General features: G+C 37.3%; 1 protein-coding gene across 1 annotated transcript; it reads left to right on the forward strand.

Annotated features, from left to right (window-relative positions):
* The first annotated feature begins 1,541 nt into the window (after positions 1–1,541).
* Positions 1,542–19,514, forward strand: LOC148074372 (putative E3 ubiquitin-protein ligase HERC3). The gene is made up of 22 exons (XM_087798043.1): positions 1,542–1,773; positions 1,842–1,962; positions 5,618–5,694; positions 5,926–6,147; positions 6,233–6,324; positions 8,081–8,211; positions 8,286–8,407; positions 8,469–8,637; positions 8,696–8,755; positions 10,566–10,668; positions 10,736–10,925; positions 12,450–12,607; positions 12,681–12,797; positions 12,885–12,986; positions 14,674–14,838; positions 14,896–15,036; positions 16,947–17,116; positions 18,484–18,547; positions 18,634–18,704; positions 18,774–18,957; positions 19,020–19,125; positions 19,196–19,514. Exons 1-22 carry the CDS (start codon positions 1,560–1,562, stop codon positions 19,399–19,401), a joined length of 2,985 nt encoding a protein of 994 aa, XP_087654169.1. The 5' UTR covers positions 1,542–1,559; the 3' UTR covers positions 19,402–19,514.
* Positions 19,515–20,166: the final 652 nt, after the last annotated feature.

Raw genomic sequence — 20,166 nt, forward strand, 5'->3', positions numbered from 1 at the left:
AGATAAAGAGACAGAGACATAAAGAGACACAGACAGAGACATAGAGAGACAGACAGAGACATAAAAAGAGACAGACAGACAGCAACAGAGAGCGAGAGACATGTAAAGACACAGACAGATAAAGAGACACAAACTGACAGAGACATAAAGAGACAGACAGATACAGTTTAAAGAAACAGCGACACAGACATATGTAGAGTCTGACAGACAGAGACATAGAGAGACACTCAGATAGAGAGACATACAGATACATAAAGAGACAGACAGATAGACATAAATATACATACAGAGACAGACAGACAGATAAAGAGACACAGAGACATAGAGAGACAGACAGACAGATAAAGAGACACAGAGACATAGAGAGACAGACAGACAGATAAAGAGACACAGAGACATAGAGAGACAGACAGACAGATAAAGAGACACAGACAGATAAAGAGACAGACAGATAAAGAGACAGACAGATAAAGAGACACAGACAGATAAAGAGACACAGACAGATAAAGAGACACAGACAGATAAAGAGACAGACAGATAAAGAGACACAGAGACATAGAGAGACAGACAGACAGATAAAGAGACACAGACAGATAAAGAGACAGACAGATAAAGAGACAGACAGATAAAGAGACACAGACAGATAAAGAGACACAGACAGATAAAGAGACAGAAAGATAAAGAGACACAGACAGATAAAGAGACAGACAGATAAAGAGACACAGACAGATAAAGAGACAGACAGATAAAGAGACACAGAGACATAGAGAGACAGACAGACAGATAAAGAGACACAGACAGATAAAGAGACAGACAGATAAAGAGACAGACAGATAAAGAGACACAGACAGATAAAGAGACACAGACAGATAAAGAGACAGACAGATAAAGAGACAGACAGATAAAGAGACACAGACAGATAAAGAGACACAGACAGATAAAGAGACACAGACAGATAAAGAGACAGACAGATAAAGAGACAGACAGATAAAGAGACAGACAGATAAAGAGACACAGAGACATAGAGAGACAGACAGACAGATAAAGAGACACAGACAGATAAAGAGACAGACAGATAAAGAGACAGACAGATAAAGAGACACAGACAGATAAAGAGACACAGACAGATAAAGAGACAGACAGATAAAGAGACACAGACAGATAAAGAGACAGACAGATAAAGAGACAGACAGATAAAGAGACACAGACAGATAAAGAGACACAGACAGATAAAGAGACAGACAGATAAAGAGACACAGACAGATAAAGAGACACAGACAGATAAAGAGACAGACAGATAAAGAGACAGACAGATTAAGAGACACAGACAGATAAAGAGACAGACAGATAAAGAGACACAGACGTTAAAACGTTGAAGTTAAAAGTCAAGATTGTCTCAGGACTGTTTAGTTCTCATTGTTGTCTCATCATTTCTCTCCGTGTTTGCTTTTAGTTTCACTTTCCTTTCTCCGCTCAGAAGTTTCGCTTCATCACAACAACCTTAAGTTTCGTTTTCCACGCAAACAAAACTGAGCCGCTGCCGCTCGCGCGCTCACACCATGTTCGCGTGGGGAGAAGAGAGTCACGAGAGCTTCCGGCTCCGGAAGGTTCTGTCCGAGGACGAGGGTCCGGTCCACTTCCTGCGCCTGTCCTTCACCCTCCTGGACCTGAGCGAGGGTCTGGACCTGCTCGGCTTCGTCAGAGCGTCTGGAGAAGCCTTCGTCGTCCCCACCGCACGCGCGCAGGACGCACGCGCATCCCGCGGGAAACAGAGTGAGGGGAACCTCGCGGATGTGTGTTTGTAACTTTTTATTTTATGATTTCTATTTGTGTGTGTCAAGAGTTCGTCAAGTGTGACGAGAAGATCCAGGCGGTGAGATGTTCCGACGACTCGCTCACTCTGCTGACCCGGTCCGGACGCGTGTTCTGTCTGGACCCGCGCGCCTCCCCGCCCAGTCCCAGGTGAGTGTCCGGACAGGTGAGAAGAACACCTGTGCTGTGTCTCAAATCGCATACTAGCGTACTAAAAGTTAGTATTTTTAGTACGTTAGTGTGTCTCAATTCTTAGTATGCGAAATTTAGTGCGCCATGCATACTAAATTGGCGTACTAACACGCCCACAAAACTAGCATGGTTCGATGGACACTAACCATACTAAACAGCCGCCATTTTAGTGACGTTTTAAACGGAAGTTACGTCATATATAAATGCATATATATGCATATACTTAAATGTGTATTTTCAGCAGCAGTAGGAGGATAAACACGTCTTCGCTGCTGATACCAGCTTAAATATCTCGCGATTATTTAGATTCTCATATTTTTTCTTTATTTCTTTTTCTAAAGTTGCAATACGTGCTGCCAGCAGGTGTCGGCGATAGCGTTCAAACAGCTGCTTGAAACATCGTTAAATAGAAGTAGAAGAAGAAGCTGTCATGTGATTTCCGGTTAGTGTGTAGCTTCAGGGTTTGATTTGAGACATACTATCTGCGGAGAATTTGCGTACTAGTTAGTATGCATACTAAACTGATGCATACTAACTTCTAGCATACTAAGATTAGTATGTGATTTGAGACACAGCAATGGTGTCAGGTGAGACAGGTGAACACCTCCCAAAACCTGTGCTGTGTCTCAAATCGCATACTTGCGTACTCAAAGTTAATATTTTTAGTGCGTAAGTGCGTCTCAATTCTTAGTATGTAAATATAGTGCTCCATACACACTAAATTGTCACTAAAACGCCCACAAAACTGAGTATGGATCAATGGACACTAACCACCCTAAACGGCCGCCATCTTAGTGACGTTTTAAACGGAAGTTACGTCATATATATATGCATATATATATATATATATATATATATATATATATATATATATATACTTACAGGTGTATTTTCAGCAGCAGTAGGAGGATAAACACGTCTTCGCTGCTGATACCAGCGTAAATATCTCGCGAATATTTCGTTTCTCATATTTTTTCTTTCTTTATTTTTCCAAACTTGCAAAACGTGCTGCCAGCAGGTGGCGATAGTGTTCATACAGCTGGTTGAAATCATCCTTAAATAGTAGTAAGTAAGTAAGTAAGTAAGTAATATTTATTTATATAGCGCTTTTCGAGACCAGGGTCACAAAGCGCTTTAACAATCAAAACAATACTCAAAACAGTACATACTTCAAAGATCAAGACAACACCGAGAACAACACAGGAGTTCGAGAAATTCAAGGAAAAGCCTGAACAAAGAGAAACGTCTTAAGATGTTTCTTAAAGGAGTCAGTAGATCCATCAAGAGCAAAGAGAGAGGAAGATTGTTCCAAAGCTTAGGAGCAACAGCCTGAAAAGATTTCTCTAGTAGAAGAAGAAGCTGTCGCGTCATTTCCTGTTGCAGAGTTTGATTTGAGACATACTATCTGTGGAGAATTAGTTACTAGTTAGTACGTACACTATCCTGATGCATACTAACTTCTAGTGTACTAAGTAGAAGTATGCGATTTGAGACACAGCACAGGTGTCAATAGATCGATGAATCACCACGTCATCGGAGGAAGAACGACAAGTTAAAAGAGGAACTTCCGGTCGTGTCACGGTCATAACCGGACGGCTGTCAATCATGATCTGATACCGACCCTCACCCTCACCCGTGGTTACTAGTAGTGATGGTGAGATGAAGCCTCATGAAGCACTGAAGCCTCCCAGCCGAGTAGTTCATCTTTGGAGCAAAGCCTTGTGAGGCTTCATTTGCACGACCATGCCATCATGTGGACAATTGGGAGCATTGCATCTTTGTGCGCAAATGATTCTGATATTAAAAAATGGGCTTGACAACCTTGTTTTTTTTAAATAATTATTCATTTTTATTTAAATGGTCGTCTCCAAGCTCTCATGCAGGCCCTATAATGCCTCAGCATTGATGAAGTGTTGTTGTTGTATCCAATTTCCTGGGAACACAACAGACACTTCACCTTTTCAAAATGAAAAAAAAAAAGATGGATATAAGTACAAGGCGTGTCCAATGGAAACTATATATATATATACACCCATTATTATCTTTTATATATATATATATATATATATATATACTTTATATGTGTATATATAAAATATAATAATGGGTCTGTGTGTATATATATATGTATATATATATATACTGTATATAGTATATATAATAATGGGTGTGTGTATGTGTCTGTGAGAATATATTAATCACAGGCTGTGATTCACAGCCTATATTCCAACATCATTATACCTTACTAGGAGAGATCGGCTCAAAATGCTGCCACACGGGGGAAAAACGCCTTTTTCTCGCCGGTTCCATGATACTAGTAGTAAACCGAAGTTTGCTATAGTCAACAGTCCGCCAATCCAAGAGATGTTTCGTTTCCATTGCGTTTCGAGGCCACTTTTATTCTGAGTTTCGCGGGAAGTTCACGAGCGATTACCGAAACGGTCACGTGACAGGCTGGTTCACTCAGCGCTTCACGAGCCGGTCACGTGACTCGTTCAAGCAGCGCTGCTCGAACCAGTCACGTGACCGTTCGGTTCGCGAGGCCTCGAACGTCATCACTACGTCACCACCTACGTAACCAACACACGCCTCGATACACGCTTGATGAAAAAATCCCTGGATTACTCGACACACGCTTCGAAGCCTCGACATAGTCGGTAACATCACTAGTTACTAGTACACAGTGAAAATAATCGGGAGCAGGAATTGGACTTTGAACAACTTATCAGCCACAAGCAGATGACTGCAGTAATGGCGTCACAGTTTAATCAGCCCAATGCAGACCTTCATGGACCCACTTAAGTATCTATTCCTGGAACATTTGGGCTTAAAGACCTGAAGATGAAGTTGGTCTCAGAGGAGGATAAGAGGTCAGAAGAAAAAAGTCAGCGAGTGTTCATGTGATGATGAAGATGATGATGATTAAGATGATGAAGATGATGATGGACAGATGTTGGACAGATGATGAAGATGAAGTTACTAATGAAGGTGGAGATGGTGTTAAAAGTGATGATAAAGGTGATGAAGATGATGATGGACAGATGATGTTTAAGATGATGAAGATGATGATGGACAGATGTTGGACAGATGATGAAGATGAAGTTACTAATGAAGGTGGAGATGGTGTTAAAAGTGATGATAAAGGTGATGAAGATGATGATGGACAGATGATGTTTAAGATGATGAAGATGATGATGGACAGATGTTGGACAGATGATGAAGATGAAGTTACTAATGAAGGTGGAGATGATGTTAAAAGTGATGATAAAGAGGATGAAGATGATGATGGACAGATGATGTTTGAGATGAGGAAGATGATGATGGACAGATGATGATGGACAGATGATGAAGATGATGATGGACAGATGATGAAGATGATGATGGACAGATGATGATGGACAGATGATGAAGATGATGATGGACAGATGATGTTTAAGATGATGAAGATGATGATGGACAGATGATGTTTAGGATGATGAAGATGAAGTTACTAATGAAGGTGAAGATGATGTTAAAAGTGATGATAAAGATGATGATGATGAAGAAGAAAAGCACTTTAAACTGATACAACTGAATCAGTTTACGTTAAAACGTTTTTTCTTTTTTCCCCCAGACTGCTTCCAAACTTTTCTGGGGTCGCAGTAACTCAGGTGTCCTGTGGGGGGCAGCATTCTGTCGCTCTGACCTCAGGTGAGTTGAATAATAATTAAAAACATTAAGTGACGTGTCAAGATGAACGTAAAGAAAGTTGAAGAACTTCTGGGTGAAATCAAGTGACACTGAATGTTGCCGTGTTGTGATGTTTGATCTTCATCAGACTGTAACGATGAGCAGTGGTCAGTACCTGTTCTGATAGTGAACTTGACGTTCAGTGATGACAGAGTGACATTCATCCTTGACTCACAAGATGCTTCTCTGCAGACGGACAAGTGTTCTCGTGGGGTCACAACTCTAGGGGTCAGCTGGGTCAGGGACCGGTAGCGCCCGAGGTCCGAGCGCCGGAACAATTGAAGGCTCTGACCTTCATCATGGTGGTCCAGGTCTCCGCGGGGGGGGACCAGAGCTTCTGTCTGTCCGTGTCCGGAGGAGTATTCGCCTGGGGAGGAAACCAGAGTGGCCAGCTGGGCCTGGGAGACACCACAGGTAGACCTTCTGAAGTCCCTGGAAATCATGGACCCTGAAGTCACGTGACTCGAGTCCAGCATTACGAGGTCATGTGTTCCTGCAGACAGACACACACCGACACCTGTGGACCTGCTGAACATGAAGAAAAGTGTCCAGATCTCCTGTGGACGAGAACATACGGCCGTCTTGACCAAGGTCAGAAATGTTCCTCTCAGGGGAGAATCAATCGTAGAAGCAGAAACTGTCACATTTTTGTTTGTTTTGAACTAATAACACACTTTTAAACCCTGAACAAAATAATTGATGGAAATCATCGATATTGAATATGTCATCAATATTTTATTTATTTTGTTTAATACGTGTTTAATACTTTTCTTATATAATATTTATTACACGTTTTATTGATTTATTTAATATTAATTACATATTTTATCGATTCTTATATTCATTTAATATGAATTAATTTATTAAATATGTATTACAACAAAATATTTATTAGAATCCATTTATTTAAAATGCTATTTTATTTTTATTTATTTATTTAAATGAATTTAATATTTTATTGTTTTTACATGAATCTTTAATTATGTATTATATATGTATTGAATATTGTATTCATTTATTAACGGTACATGACATCTTGTTTTAGTAATGCATTGAAATATTGAATATATTATATTTAATATGAATTACATATTCTCTTTATTTATTTCATAGGCATTAAATATGTTATGCATTAAATATGGAATAAATATTTTTTATTATTAATTTGATATTGTATTTATTTAATACTTATTGAATGTTTTACATGTATTACAAATGTTGTCAATTTTTAATGTATTGAATTTATTAATTAAAATCTGTATTTATGCATTCATTTAATATATATGAAATATTGTATTTATTTAATTTGCATTAAATCATTTTTAATCAACTCATATATTTTATATTATTTATTAATGAAAATATTGTTTTGTTTTATTATTTAATATGTTTTAGAATATTTATTATGAAATAATTTAATATATATAAATTATTTTGTTATTTAATATGCAGTCAATAATTTAAAATAAATTAATATATTTTAATATTAATGAAATATTGTTTTGGTTTATTATTCAATATGTTTTAGAATATTTATTATGAAATAATTTAATATATATAAATTATTTTGTTATTTAATATGCATTAAATCATTTAAATAAATTAATATATTTTAATATTAATTAAAATATTGTTTTGTTTTATTATTTAATATGTTTTAGAATATGTATTATGAAATAATTTAATATACATTATTTTGTTATTTAATATGCATTAAATAATTTAAATAAATTATTATATTTTAATATTAATGAAATATTGTTTTGGTTTATTATTTAATATGTTTTAGAATATTCTTTATGCATTTATTTAATGTATATAAATTATTTTGTTATTTAATATTCATTAAATAATTTAAAATAAATTAATATAATTCAATATTAATGAAATATCGTTTTGTTTTATTATTTAATATGTTTTAGGATATTTAATATGCATTTATTTAATATATATACATTATTTTGTTATTTAATATGCATTCAATAATTTAAAATAAATGAATATATTTTAGTATTAATGAAATATTGTTTTGGTTTATTTTTTCATATGTTTTAGAATATTTATTATGCATTTATTTAATATACATAAATTAATTTGTTATTTAATTAATAATTGAATGTAGATATTTTTATTATCATTGTTTTTATTTATTTGATATGCATTAAGACTTTTTTTTAAAATCTTACTTCAATATTTGAAAAAAGGTTTTGTGCTCAAGTCCTTGAAAAGTCACTCAAGGTAGAGAATGTGTAGAAAGTGTCATCATCGTCTTCATCTTCATCATCTTCATCTTCATCTTCATCTTCATCTTCATCTTCATCTTCATCGTCCTGCTCTGATGCTGCAGGACGGCGCCGTGTACACGTTCGGCTCGGGTCAGTTCGGTCAGCTGGGTCACAACTCTCTCCGGCTGGAACTTAAGCCGCGACTCGTCGGAGAACTCTGGGGTTCAAAGGTCATGAAAGTCGCCTGTGGAAGGTACCGTGACTCTTACTTCTACTCCTGCGTTTGTCCGGATCAAAGTCCCTCAGGCATGTTTTGGTGTCCATCAGGAATCACACGCTGGTGCTCACGGATCGTCAGAGGATTTTCTCCTTCGGTCGTGACGACCATCAGCAGCTGGGACGCAGAGGAGGTCAACCCTCAGTGCCTTTACCTGTTGAGCTTCCACCAGGTGAGTGCCCCCCCCCTCACCCCTCGATCGTGTGATCACTCACGTCTCCCCTTGATCCCAGGTGATCCGCAGGTGCTGGACGTCTTCGCCGGACAGAACTGCTCGTTCGCTACGTGTCTCCAGAAACGACCGAACGCCGAACCCCTCGCGCCTCCTGCCCCGGATAGCTTGGAGCAGATGATTGACAGATGCGTGTCAGGGGGACCCAAGGCGCTGAAGAAGAGCAAATGGTGAGTTTAGCTTCCTTCGGGTCGTGTGGCTCGGATGATTGACAGGCTGTGTTTCCAGTGACGTCGCCAGAGTGTTTTCTTCAGCGACCTGCTTCAACAGAAGCTTCCTGGACCGACGGTAACCAGCGATCATCAGGTTTTTAATGGATGTATATCAGTGCCAGTGGAGCATTGAATTATTCTACATTCATAATGTTGAAACTTTGAATTTTTATTCAATCCTTTGTATGACTTTACTCTATATAAATATAAAATTAAATCCTTTGTATATTGACTTTACTCTATATTAATATTAAATTCTTTGTATATTGACTTTACTCTATATAAATATAAAATTAAATTATTTGTATATTGACTTTACTCTATATAAATATTAAATTAAATCCTTTGTATATTGACTTTACTCTATATTAATATTAAATTCTTTGTATATTGACTTTACTTTATATAAAATTAAATTAAATTCTTTGTATACTGACTTTACTCTATATAAATATTAAATTAAATTCTTTGTATACTGACTTTAAACTATATAAATATTAAATTAAATCTATTGTATATTGACTTTACTCTATATAAATATTAAATTAAATTAAATTCTTTGTATACTGACTTTACTCTATATAAATATTAAATTAAATTGTTTGTATACTGACTTTACTCTATATAAATATTAAATTAAATTAAATTCTTTGTATACTGACCTTACTCTATATAAATATTAAATTAAATTAAATTCTTTGTATACTGACTTTACTCTATATAAATATAATATTAAATTAAATTCTTTGTATACTGACCTTACTCTATATAAATATTAAATTAAATTAAATTATTTGTATACTGACTTTACTCTATATAAATATAATATTAAATTAAATTCTTTGTATACTGACCTTACTCTATATAAATATTAAATTAAATTAAATTCTTTGTATACTGACTTTACTCTATATAAATATAAAATTAAATTAAATTCTTTGTATACTGACTTTACACTATATAAATATTAAATTAAATCCATTGTATATTGACTTTACTCTATATAAATATTAAATTAAATTAAATTATTTGTATACTGACTTTACTCTATATAAATATTAAATTAAATTGTTTGTATACTGACTTTACTCTATATAAATATTAAATTAAATTGTTTGTATACTGACCTTACTCTATATAAATATTAAATTAAATTAAATTCTTTGTATACTGACTTTACTCTATATAAATATAATATTAAATTAAATTCTTTGTATACTGACCTTACTCTATATAAATATTAAATTAAATTAAATTCTTTGTATATTGACTTTACTCTATATAAATATAATATTAAATTAAATTCTTTGTATACTGACCTTACTCTATATAAATATTAAATTAAATTAAATTATTTGTATACTGACTTTACTCTATATAAATATAATATTAAATTAAATTATTTGAATATTGATTTTACCTTTTATAAATGTTAAATTAAATTCTTTGTATATTGAACGTTAGTTTCTTTTTTTAATAATTACATTTCAAAATGTGAATATTTTCAAAATTTATGTTTTTTTATACATGGATTTTGATATTCTTATTCCAATGAATTAAAAATACATTTTTATAAATGTCATATGTTTTATTTCAAGGCCTTATAAATGGAAATTATGTTGGTGACACCAGACCAGACCAATATACAGCATTTATATTTGAATTATTTGAATTAAAACGTCAAACTACGTGTGAAAGAAATCGCTCTTTTTGAAAATATTCAAACATTATTAAAAACAAATTCGATTGAATGATGTTAAAAAAACAACATAGAAGTTTCAACATTTGAAACGTAAAATGACACGGATCTACTTCCAGAGGTTTCATGTTTGTTGATCAAACGTACGGATGTTCTCTGGACTCACCGACAGTGTCTCCACTCGCAGGCACGACAAACATCTCTCCACCTCGACCACTTGCCCGGGTGTGGACCTGGAGCTGGCAGGATCAGGGTTCCGGAGGCTGCTGCAGCTGGGCGTGGCTCCAGAGGTGCCTGGTTCAGCCTGGAGACTTCAGTCCTGGACCCTGAACCCCCCTGACTCTCGTCCGTCTGCAGGTCGAAGCTGCCGTCGCACTGCTGCTGCCACAGCTGCCCTGCAGCCCCGTGAGCCTGGAGGGTCTGAGGGTCTACCTGCTGCTGATGGAGCTGCTGCATGTGGTCCAGCATCACAGTCCCAGGACAGCACTGGCAGACCAGCTGCTCGTCGGTCTGGAGAGACTCTCCGAGGGAAGTTTCCAGATCATAGGTGAGCGACCGTCGACTCACACGGTCCTGAGTAATACATTTAGAGTATTTTTGGACTCACAAAAATAGTACTCACTGGCTGTGGCTGAGAAACCGATTTCACGTGGTACACGACGCTCAATGATCTGTCCAAAATGTTGCTAAGCTACCACACGCTCCGCAGTATTACTCTGCGATACTTCTTTTGAAGACTATACGAGTCTCCGTAGTATACTCCGTGAGGCTTCCTAAATTACTCTGCAAGGCTTGGTAGTAAACTCTGTGAGCCTTCTGCAGATTATACTCCACTAGGCTCTGTAGTATAATCTGCTAGGGTTCCGTATTATTACTTCACAAGGATCCATATTATTACTCAGCGAGGCTCTTAATTCTGACGTTCTGAGACTTTGTAGTATAATCTGTGAGGCTCCATACCATTCAGTTTCTGTAGATCTTAACTATAACTCTGTGCTCTGTAGTATAATCTGTAAAGCTGTTTAGTATTACTCTGCAAGTACTCCACTTGTCCCTACTGTATTATTCTGTGGAGCGCCGCCAGTTGTCTACAAGGCTCCATAGTATTACTCCATTAGGCTTTGCAGTTTTAATCCACGAGGCTTCGCAGTATTACTCTGCCAGGCTCCACAGTATTACTCTGCAAGGCTCCATAGTATTACTCTGCCAGGCTCCACAGTATTACTCTGCAAGGCTCCAAAGTATTACTCCTTGAGGCTGTGCAGTTTTAATCCACGAGGCTTCGCAGTATTACTCTGCCAGGCTCAACAGTATTACCCTGCAAGGCTCCAAAGTATTACTCCTTGAGGCTGTGCAGTTTTAATCCACGAGGCTTCGCAGTATTACTCTGCCAGGCTCCACAGTATTACTCTGCCAGGCTCCACAGTATTACTCTGCAAGGCTCCAAAGTATTACTCCTTGAGGCTGTGCAGTTTTAATCCAGGAGGCTTTGCAGTATTACTCTACCAGGCTCCACAGTATTTCTCTGCCAGGCTCCACAGTATTACTCTGCAAGGCTCCATAGTATTACTCCATTAGGCTTTGCAGTTTTAATCCACGAGGCTTCGCAGTATTACTCTGCCAGGCTCCACAGTATTACTCTGCAAGGGTCCAAACTATTACTCCTGAGGCCGTGCAGTTTTACGCCACGAGGCTCCACAGTATTACTCTGCTAGTACTCCACAAGCGCCCATAGTATTATTGCACGAGGCTTCGCAGTATTACTCCGCAAGGCTCCCTAGTATAACTCTGCAAGACTTGATAGTATACTCCTAGGGGCTCCTTGGTATTACTTTGTTAAGACTCCATAGTATTACTTCACTAGACCCTGTAGTATCACTTCACAAGACTTGATATTATACTCCTAGTGGCTCCTTGGTACTACTTTGTTAGACTTCACAGTATTACTTCACTAGACCCTGTAGTATCACTTCACAAGGCTTGATATCAATCCTCCACGAGGCTCCGTATAATTAGACCAAAGACAAGTTCCCTCGGACTAACTTGGACTTCTTCATGTGTCCGGCGTCAGTGGACTGGTGGTCCGTGCTGCCTCGTCACCTCATGGTCAGATACGTGGACGTGTGGAAGCGAAACCTGGCGTCCATCTTCTCCTCCGGGCCCCTGAAGCCCTACGACCTGGAGCACGAGGTCACGGCTTCCCTGCAGCTCCTGCTGCACCTCAGCGACGTCAGTGTCCAGACACACAATATTTGTGCGTGACGTGTGCAGAGAGTGACGTGTGTGTGTGTTTGTGTTTTAGGCCAACGACAAGATCCATGAAGACAAGAGGCTCCTGAAGACCAGCTTCTGCGTGGAGGTCTGTGAAATGGTTCTGAGGGAGGACGTGAGGCGGCGGAATGCACAGAGAAACCAAACTGTACGACTTTTTGTTTGTAGAAACACACACACTATGACGACACTAGCAACCAATCTTCTGACCCACACTTGTTTTCTCGCTCTTCAGTCTGAAGACGACGCCACGCCGCTGGTTCTGTTCCGGTTCCCCTCTTTGCTGGATGGGAAGTCCAAGAAACTGGCTCTGGACTTGGACATCGAATCAATGAAGGTAACTTTTCTTCATCATAAAGAAAAATGGACGCGTCTCGTAGTCGTCAACAGAAATTGTATTTTTATAGTGTTGGAAAGACCTACACAAAATTCAACAGCACTGTATAGATATTTTAAAAAAAAATACAATAGGAATACATTCATTCAAGTATTAAAAAAAAAGGTGTTTGTTAATTTTTGAGTTGCAATTAAACTTCCAGCCGCTAGATGGCAGCAGCTGTTATGTCCTCCGCAAAAAAAGGAACAATGAGCTCCTGATGATGACTGAGGACAAGAAGATACGGTGATATATTCAGTTTCTGTAGTAACAAGTATATATGTGTAGTACAGTGTTCTCCCCAGACTCCCGCTGTTTTATTTTGAAGGGTTGAAAAGGAAGTATTTCGATGTTGTTGGGGGGGGTGTTCCACATGATTAAAGTTCAAAAGTCGTGCGTAAATTGCACAGTTTCCGCCGCGGCTTGGATCACTGAGTCGGGCAACTAGCCTCTGCTCGGGCTGTCATCGGCGTCGACCCCCTCCCCAGGCTCGCTCCCGACGCTCTCCCGTGTCGCCTTAGGATACCGGGGGAAATCGATAAATTTGACCGTAGAACCCCCCAAAAAAGGTGTAAAAACCCTATTTCGGAAAATTAACAGGATTGCGCTGGGATAAGGACAGGATGGGAGATCACTAGTAGTATTGTCGAGTACTTGACTCTATTGTTGTGATAGTGTAGTAACAAGTATATATGTGTAGTATTGTCGAGTACTTGACTCTGGTGTAATGATAGTGTAGTAACAAGTATATATGTGTAGTATTGTCGAGTACTTGACTCTGGTGTTCTGATAGTGTAGTAACAAGTATATATGTGTAGTATTGTCCAGTACTTGACTCAGGTGATGTCATAGTGTAGTATCAAGTATATAGTGTAGTATTGTCGAGTACTTGACTCTGGTGTTCTGATAGTGTAGTAACAAGTATATATGTGTAGTATTGTCCAGTACTTGACTCAGGTGTTGTCATAGTGTAGTATCAAGTATATATGTGTAGTATTGTCGAGTACTTGACTATGGTGTTGTGATAGTGTAGTAACAAGTATATATGTGTAGTATTGTCCAGTACTTGACTCTGGTGTTGTAGTATTTACAGACCACATGACTCTTAACTGCTTTCATTTGTTTTCAAACCAAAATATGTCCAAACATCAGCTTTAAAAGTTGCTGGAGTCACTGTATCCTCTCGTCCTCAGTCATCACATGGATTTCAAAACTAAGATAAAAATAAAATGTGATGATTTCAAAGCTAAAGATGAATAAATTGATACAGTGCTGTTGAATATCGATACGGTATTGTGAAAAGAATATTGCAATATTTAAGTGTATCGATATTTTCTACACTCAGGTTGTAAACAACGGATGGTAACTTCCAGACTGTTGCTCCTAAGCTTTGGAACAATCTTCCTCTCTCTTTGCGCTTGATGGATCTACTGACTCCTTCAAGAAACATCTTAAGAAGTTTTATTTGTTCAGGCTTTTCCTTGATTTTCTGGAACTTCTGTTGTGTTATCAGTTTTATCTTGACCTTTAAAGTATATACTTTATTGAATGTTGTTTTGATTGTTTAAGCACTTTGTGACCCTGGTCTGGAAAAGCGCTATACAAATAAAAATTACTTATTTACTTATTAACTTGCCTGTTGTTTCAGAACGAGGTCTATAAGGAGGTCCATCAGAACTACCCAGTGTTTTGGGGGCTCCTTCCCAACCAACCTCAGTATTTTGAGCTGCGGTTGAATCGTGCGTCTCTGTTGGACGACACCTTCAGTCAACTGGCTGCTGCGTCACTGCAACGGATGGGACTGTCCCTGCTGGTGAGTGTCTGCACCATCACCTCACCCAGGTAGTCTCTGACGACTCGGTTCCACCAGGTGTACTTCGAAGACAACCGGACGCCGTCCCTTCTCCACAGGAAAAACTTTTTCCACCACTTTCCCAAGAAACTGACGTCCGAGAGACCTGACCTGTTCCACTTCGATGACACGGAGACGCTCGTGTGGTTCCCCTCCAACGTGAGTGTGGCATGAAGGTTCCAAGGGTAGCTGAACTTTGACCCTGATCATTAGCATGTTAACATAAGTCTGTCAATCATTAGCATATCAACGTTAGCCTCTCAGTCATTAGCATGTGAATATTAGCCAGTCAATCATTAGCATGTGAATATTAGCCAGTAAATCAGTGGTATATCAACATAAGCCAGTCAATCATTAGCATGTCAATATTAGCCAGTCAATCATTAGCATGTCAATATTAGCCACTCAATCATTAGCATGTCAATATTAGCCAGTCAATCAGTAGCATGTCAAACATTAGCCCCTTAGTCATAAGCATGTTAACATAAGTCTGTCAATCATTAGCATATCAACGTTATTCAGTCAATCATTAGCATGTCAATATTAGCCAGTCAATCATTAGCATGTCAATGTTAGCCAGTCAATCATTAGCATGTCAATATTAGCCAGTCAATATTAGCCTCTCAGTCATTAGCATGTTAACATAATTCTGTCTATCATTAGCATTTCAACATTAGCCTCTCAGTCATTAGCATGTTAACATAAGTCTGCCTATCGTTAGCATTTCAACATTAGCCTCTTAGTCATTAGTATGTTAACATAAGTCTGTCTATTATTAGCATTTCAACATTCGCCTCTCAGTCATTAGTATGTTAACATAAGTCTGTCTATTATTAGCATTTCAACATGAGCCTCTCAGTCATAAGCATGTTAACATAATTCCGTCTATCATTAGCATATCAACATTAGCCAGTCAATCATTAGCATGTTAACATAATTCTGTCTATCATTAGCATATCAACATTAGCCAGTCAATCATTAGCATTTTAATATTAGCCAGTCAATCATTATCATGTTAACATAAGTCTGTCAATCATTAGAATATCAACGTTAGCCATTCAATCATTAGCATGTCAATATTAGCCAGTCAATCATTAGCATATCAACATTAGCCAGTCAATCAGTAGCATTTAAATCATTAGCCTATCAATCATTAGCATGTCAATATTAGCCAGTCAACATTATCATGTTAACACAAGTCTCTCAATCATTAGAATATCAACATTAGCCATTCAATCATTAGCATGTCAATATTAGCCAGTCATTTATTAGCATGTCAATATTAGCCAGTGATTTATTATCATTTAAATATTAGCCAGTCAATCATTAGCCTGTCAACATTATCCTGTCAATAGCATGTTAACATAAGTCCGTAAATCAATGGCATATCAATATTAGCCAGTCAATCACTAGCCTATCAATCATTAGCATTTCGACATTAGCCTATCAATCATTAGTCAGTCAATCAGTAGCATGTAAATCAGTAGCCTGTCAATCAGTAGCATGTCAATCAGTAGCATCTCAATCATTAGCCTGTCAATGATTAGCATGTCAATATTAGCCAGTCAATCAGTAGCATGTCAATCATTAGCCTATCATTCATTAGCATGTCAATATTAGCCAGTCAATCAGTAGCATCTCAATCATTATCCTATCAATGATTAGCATGTCAATATTAGCCAGTCAATCAGTATCATGTGAATCAGTAGCATGTCAATGATTAGCATATAAACACTAGCCTATCAATCATTAACTTTGACCCTGGTTGAGACTCAAGTGTTGATCAATATTCAATCAAATAAACTGAATAAACACTATCTGTACTTGAATAAGTGTATACAGCGCTACCTTAAACTACACTAACAAATTATCTGCTCAAGGTTTAAGCTAATAACTAGCATCACAGACTTGCACACACAGAAGCTAGCATTGGCGATTAGCATTAGCGTTTAGCTACATAACTTTACTGTTTATTTGGATTAGAATTAGAATTACCAAATCATCACTCCCAGTGTCGTCATCAACGTATTATAAAAGCTGATAACAAACTAGGAATAAACCTTCCTCAGGCTACGGAGGAAGACCAGGAGAAGTTCTACCTGCTGGGGCAGCTGTGTGGTTTAGCTCTGTACAACCAGAGCATGATGGCGCTGCCCTTCCCTCTGGTCGTGTTCAAGAAGCTGCTCGGTGTGGAGCCATCGCTGCACGACATGATGGAGTTCAGCCCCGGTGTGGCCCGGTGAGTTCAGGGGTCACTCTGACCCGGCTCTTGTATTATAGTGTCAAGACTGAACAAAACCTTCAACACAACAAAAACTCTTTTGTTTGTTTTCATCTCTTTTAAAAAAAATAAATGACTTCAAAACGTTTTTAATGAAAAAATGAAGTCAAAACGTATTCATCTTCAATAAAACAACATCAAGACTGTTTTCACTTTAATAAAAAATAAAAATAGACTTCAAAACGTTTACACTTTAATATTCAAAAACAAACGTCTTCAAATCATTTTTCACTTCAATATAAATATACCTTAAAACTGTCCTCACTTCATTAAAAAAGGCCTTAAATCTGTATCAATTCAATTAAAAAAAAAAAAAAGTAAAACTACTAAACTTACTAAACTACTTAACTTAAACTTATACTTAAACTTCAATTGAAAAAACAAGTTCTACACTTAAATAATAAAAAAACGAATTCAAAGTTTTTTCACTTCAATAAAAACGTTCTACTCTTCAATAAAAAATATAATTCAAAACAGTTTTCACTTCAATTAAAAAACTATTATTTGAATAAAAAAAAACAACTTCAGAACATTCTACACTTAAATAAAAAAAACGAATTCAAAGTTTTTTTCACTTCAATAAAAATATACTTTAAAACGTTCTTATCTTCAATCAAAAATATAATTTAAAACAGATTTCACTTCAATTAAAAGACAAATTCAAACCTTTTTTTTACTTCAATAAAAATATACTTTAAAACGTTCTACTCTTCAATAAAAAATATAATTTAAAAAAGATTTCACTTCAATTAAAAATCAAATTCAAAACTTTTTATATTTCGATAAAAAAAAACTTCAAAACATTCTACACTTAAATAAAAAAAAAACAATTTAAAGTTTTTTTAACTTCAATAAAAATATATTTTAAAACAGTTTTCACTTCAATTAAAAAAGCAAATTCAAAACTTTTTTATTTCGATTAAAAAAACAACAACTTTCAAAACATTCTACACTTAAATATAGAAAAAACGAATTCAAAGTTTCTTTTCACTTTGAATGATTAAGATTATCAGTTAATCAAGTGATTATTTTAAATGTGTGTTAAATCTAATGATTGATTACAGTAAAGTTGTCATATCCTTACATTTTATAACTTAATAAAAACAATAGTAAACTTTGTAACTGGCATAAGAAAACCACTAGAAAAATGTTTCCCCTCAATAAACAACGACTTGAAACTTTCAAATTTCAATTCAAGATACGAATTTAAAACTTTTTCACATTTTAAATAAAACAAAACGGTTTGAATCTTTCATCGTGGATCACGGATGAAGGGGTTGAAGCTGGTCCTGGGTCAGCGTTGACGTGCGTTTTTTTCCACTCAGGTGTCTTCAGAGCGTCCTGGACTACGACGACGACGATCTGGAAAGTCTTTGCCAAACATTTAAGGTTGTTAAACGAAAGATTAGATTAACAACAAAAACAAATACAAATAAATCACGCTTTCATCTAATCGACTCCATCTGGCTCATCAGATCCACTGGGCTGGAACTTGGGTCCAACTGGATCCTCAGAATCCTGACAAACCGGTGACGAGTGACAACAAGTATGGCTGACGTGAAAGTAGCATCATCTCCATTTTTTCCCCAAGGATTCACACTTCCGGTCTCAACAGGGAGGAGTTCGTTCAGGCCTACGTCCACCACGTCTTCACCGGCTCGGTGCTGCAGGTGTTCCAGAGGTTCCGACGCGGGTTCTTCCTGACCTGCAGTTCCGAACTGCTGGGGACGTTCCGGCCGGAGGAGCTGCAGGGAGCTCTGGTGGGAGCGGACACCTGCGACTGGAAGCAGCTCAAACTTGTAAGTGGATGTTCATGTGGCGACGGGTGACTTTGGTATAACGTTCTCATGGATCCGAGCAGACCACCGTGTACGAACCATGGTACTTCATCCAACGTCCAGACCAGATCAACATGTTCTGGGAGGTCTTCGACGAACTGAGTGAGGAGCAACGGAGGGATTTTCTCTGTGAGTCTTTTTTTTTAGACGGTAGCAAAGGATGTCATAGCAGATGTCAGTGATGGTTTTGGTTCCTCAGGGTTCCTGACCGGGTCCAGGAAAGCTCCCGTCCTAGGAATGGGCCAGATCCACCTGAAAATTCGGGAGAAGTTAGACTCTAGAGACAATTACCCCGAGGCACTGACCTGCCATTCCATACTGGAGCTGCCCGTCTACTCCAGCAAGGAGATGATGAGGACCAGACTGACCGAGGCGCTGGTCCAAGAGCTAGGGCTGAAGATCTGAGGCGCGACATTCCCACTTTTTACACGACGAATCTCTGATGTTATTAATCACCTTTTTAAATGTGTCTATTTATTGTATTGTAAGTAATTTACATTAAATTCAGTTCAAAGATATTTTGTTCTTTCCATCAATGTCAAGTTTGTCGATCAATAGATCATACTTTGTTTTCTCGTCATAAATTTCAGGATTAAACCAAGCATCACTCAAACATGTCAAACATTAGCCTCATTAGCATGTTAACATCAGCAAGTCATTCACTAGCATTTCAATCATTAGCATGTCAATATTAGCCAGTCAATCATTAGCATATCAAGAATAGCCTATCAATCATTAGGCTGTCATTAGCCTATCAATCATTAGCATGTCCACATTAGCCAGTCAATCACTAGCATTTCAATCATTAGCATTTCAATCTTTGCCAGTCAATCATTAGCCTGTCAACAGTATCCTGTCAATTATTAGCATGTCAAACATTAGCCTCTCAGTCATTAGCATGTTAACACAAGTCAGTCAATCAATGGCATATTAACATAAGCCAGTCAATCACTAGCATTTCAATCATTAGAATGTCAATATTAGCCTGTGAATCATTAGCATGACAATATTAGCCAGTCAATCATTAGCATATCAAGAATAGCCTGTCAATCATTAGGCTATCATTAGCCTATCAATCTTTAGCATGTCAACATTAGCCAGTCAATCACTAGCATTTCAATCATTAGCATGTCAATATTAGCCAGTCAATCATTAGCATGTCAATATTAG

Source organism: Callionymus lyra, chromosome 8 (assembly GCF_982586985.1).
Source record: "Callionymus lyra chromosome 8, fCalLyr1.hap1.1, whole genome shotgun sequence".
Classification (NCBI taxonomy): Eukaryota; Metazoa; Chordata; class Actinopteri; order Syngnathiformes; family Callionymidae; genus Callionymus; species Callionymus lyra.

Bases quoted from the DNA above. Each gene is read 5' to 3' on its own strand.
- LOC148074372 (XM_087798043.1), top strand. From the start codon at position 1,560: ATGTTCGCGTGGGGAGAAGAGAGTCACGAGAGCTTCCGGCTCCGGAAG. The intron at 10,669-10,735 runs GTGCCTGGTTCA...GTCCGTCTGCAG, and splicing joins AGCTGGGCGTGGCTCCAGAG to GTCGAAGCTGCCGTCGCACT. The intron at 18,958-19,019 runs GTAAGTGGATGT...GGATCCGAGCAG, and splicing joins ACTGGAAGCAGCTCAAACTT to ACCACCGTGTACGAACCATG.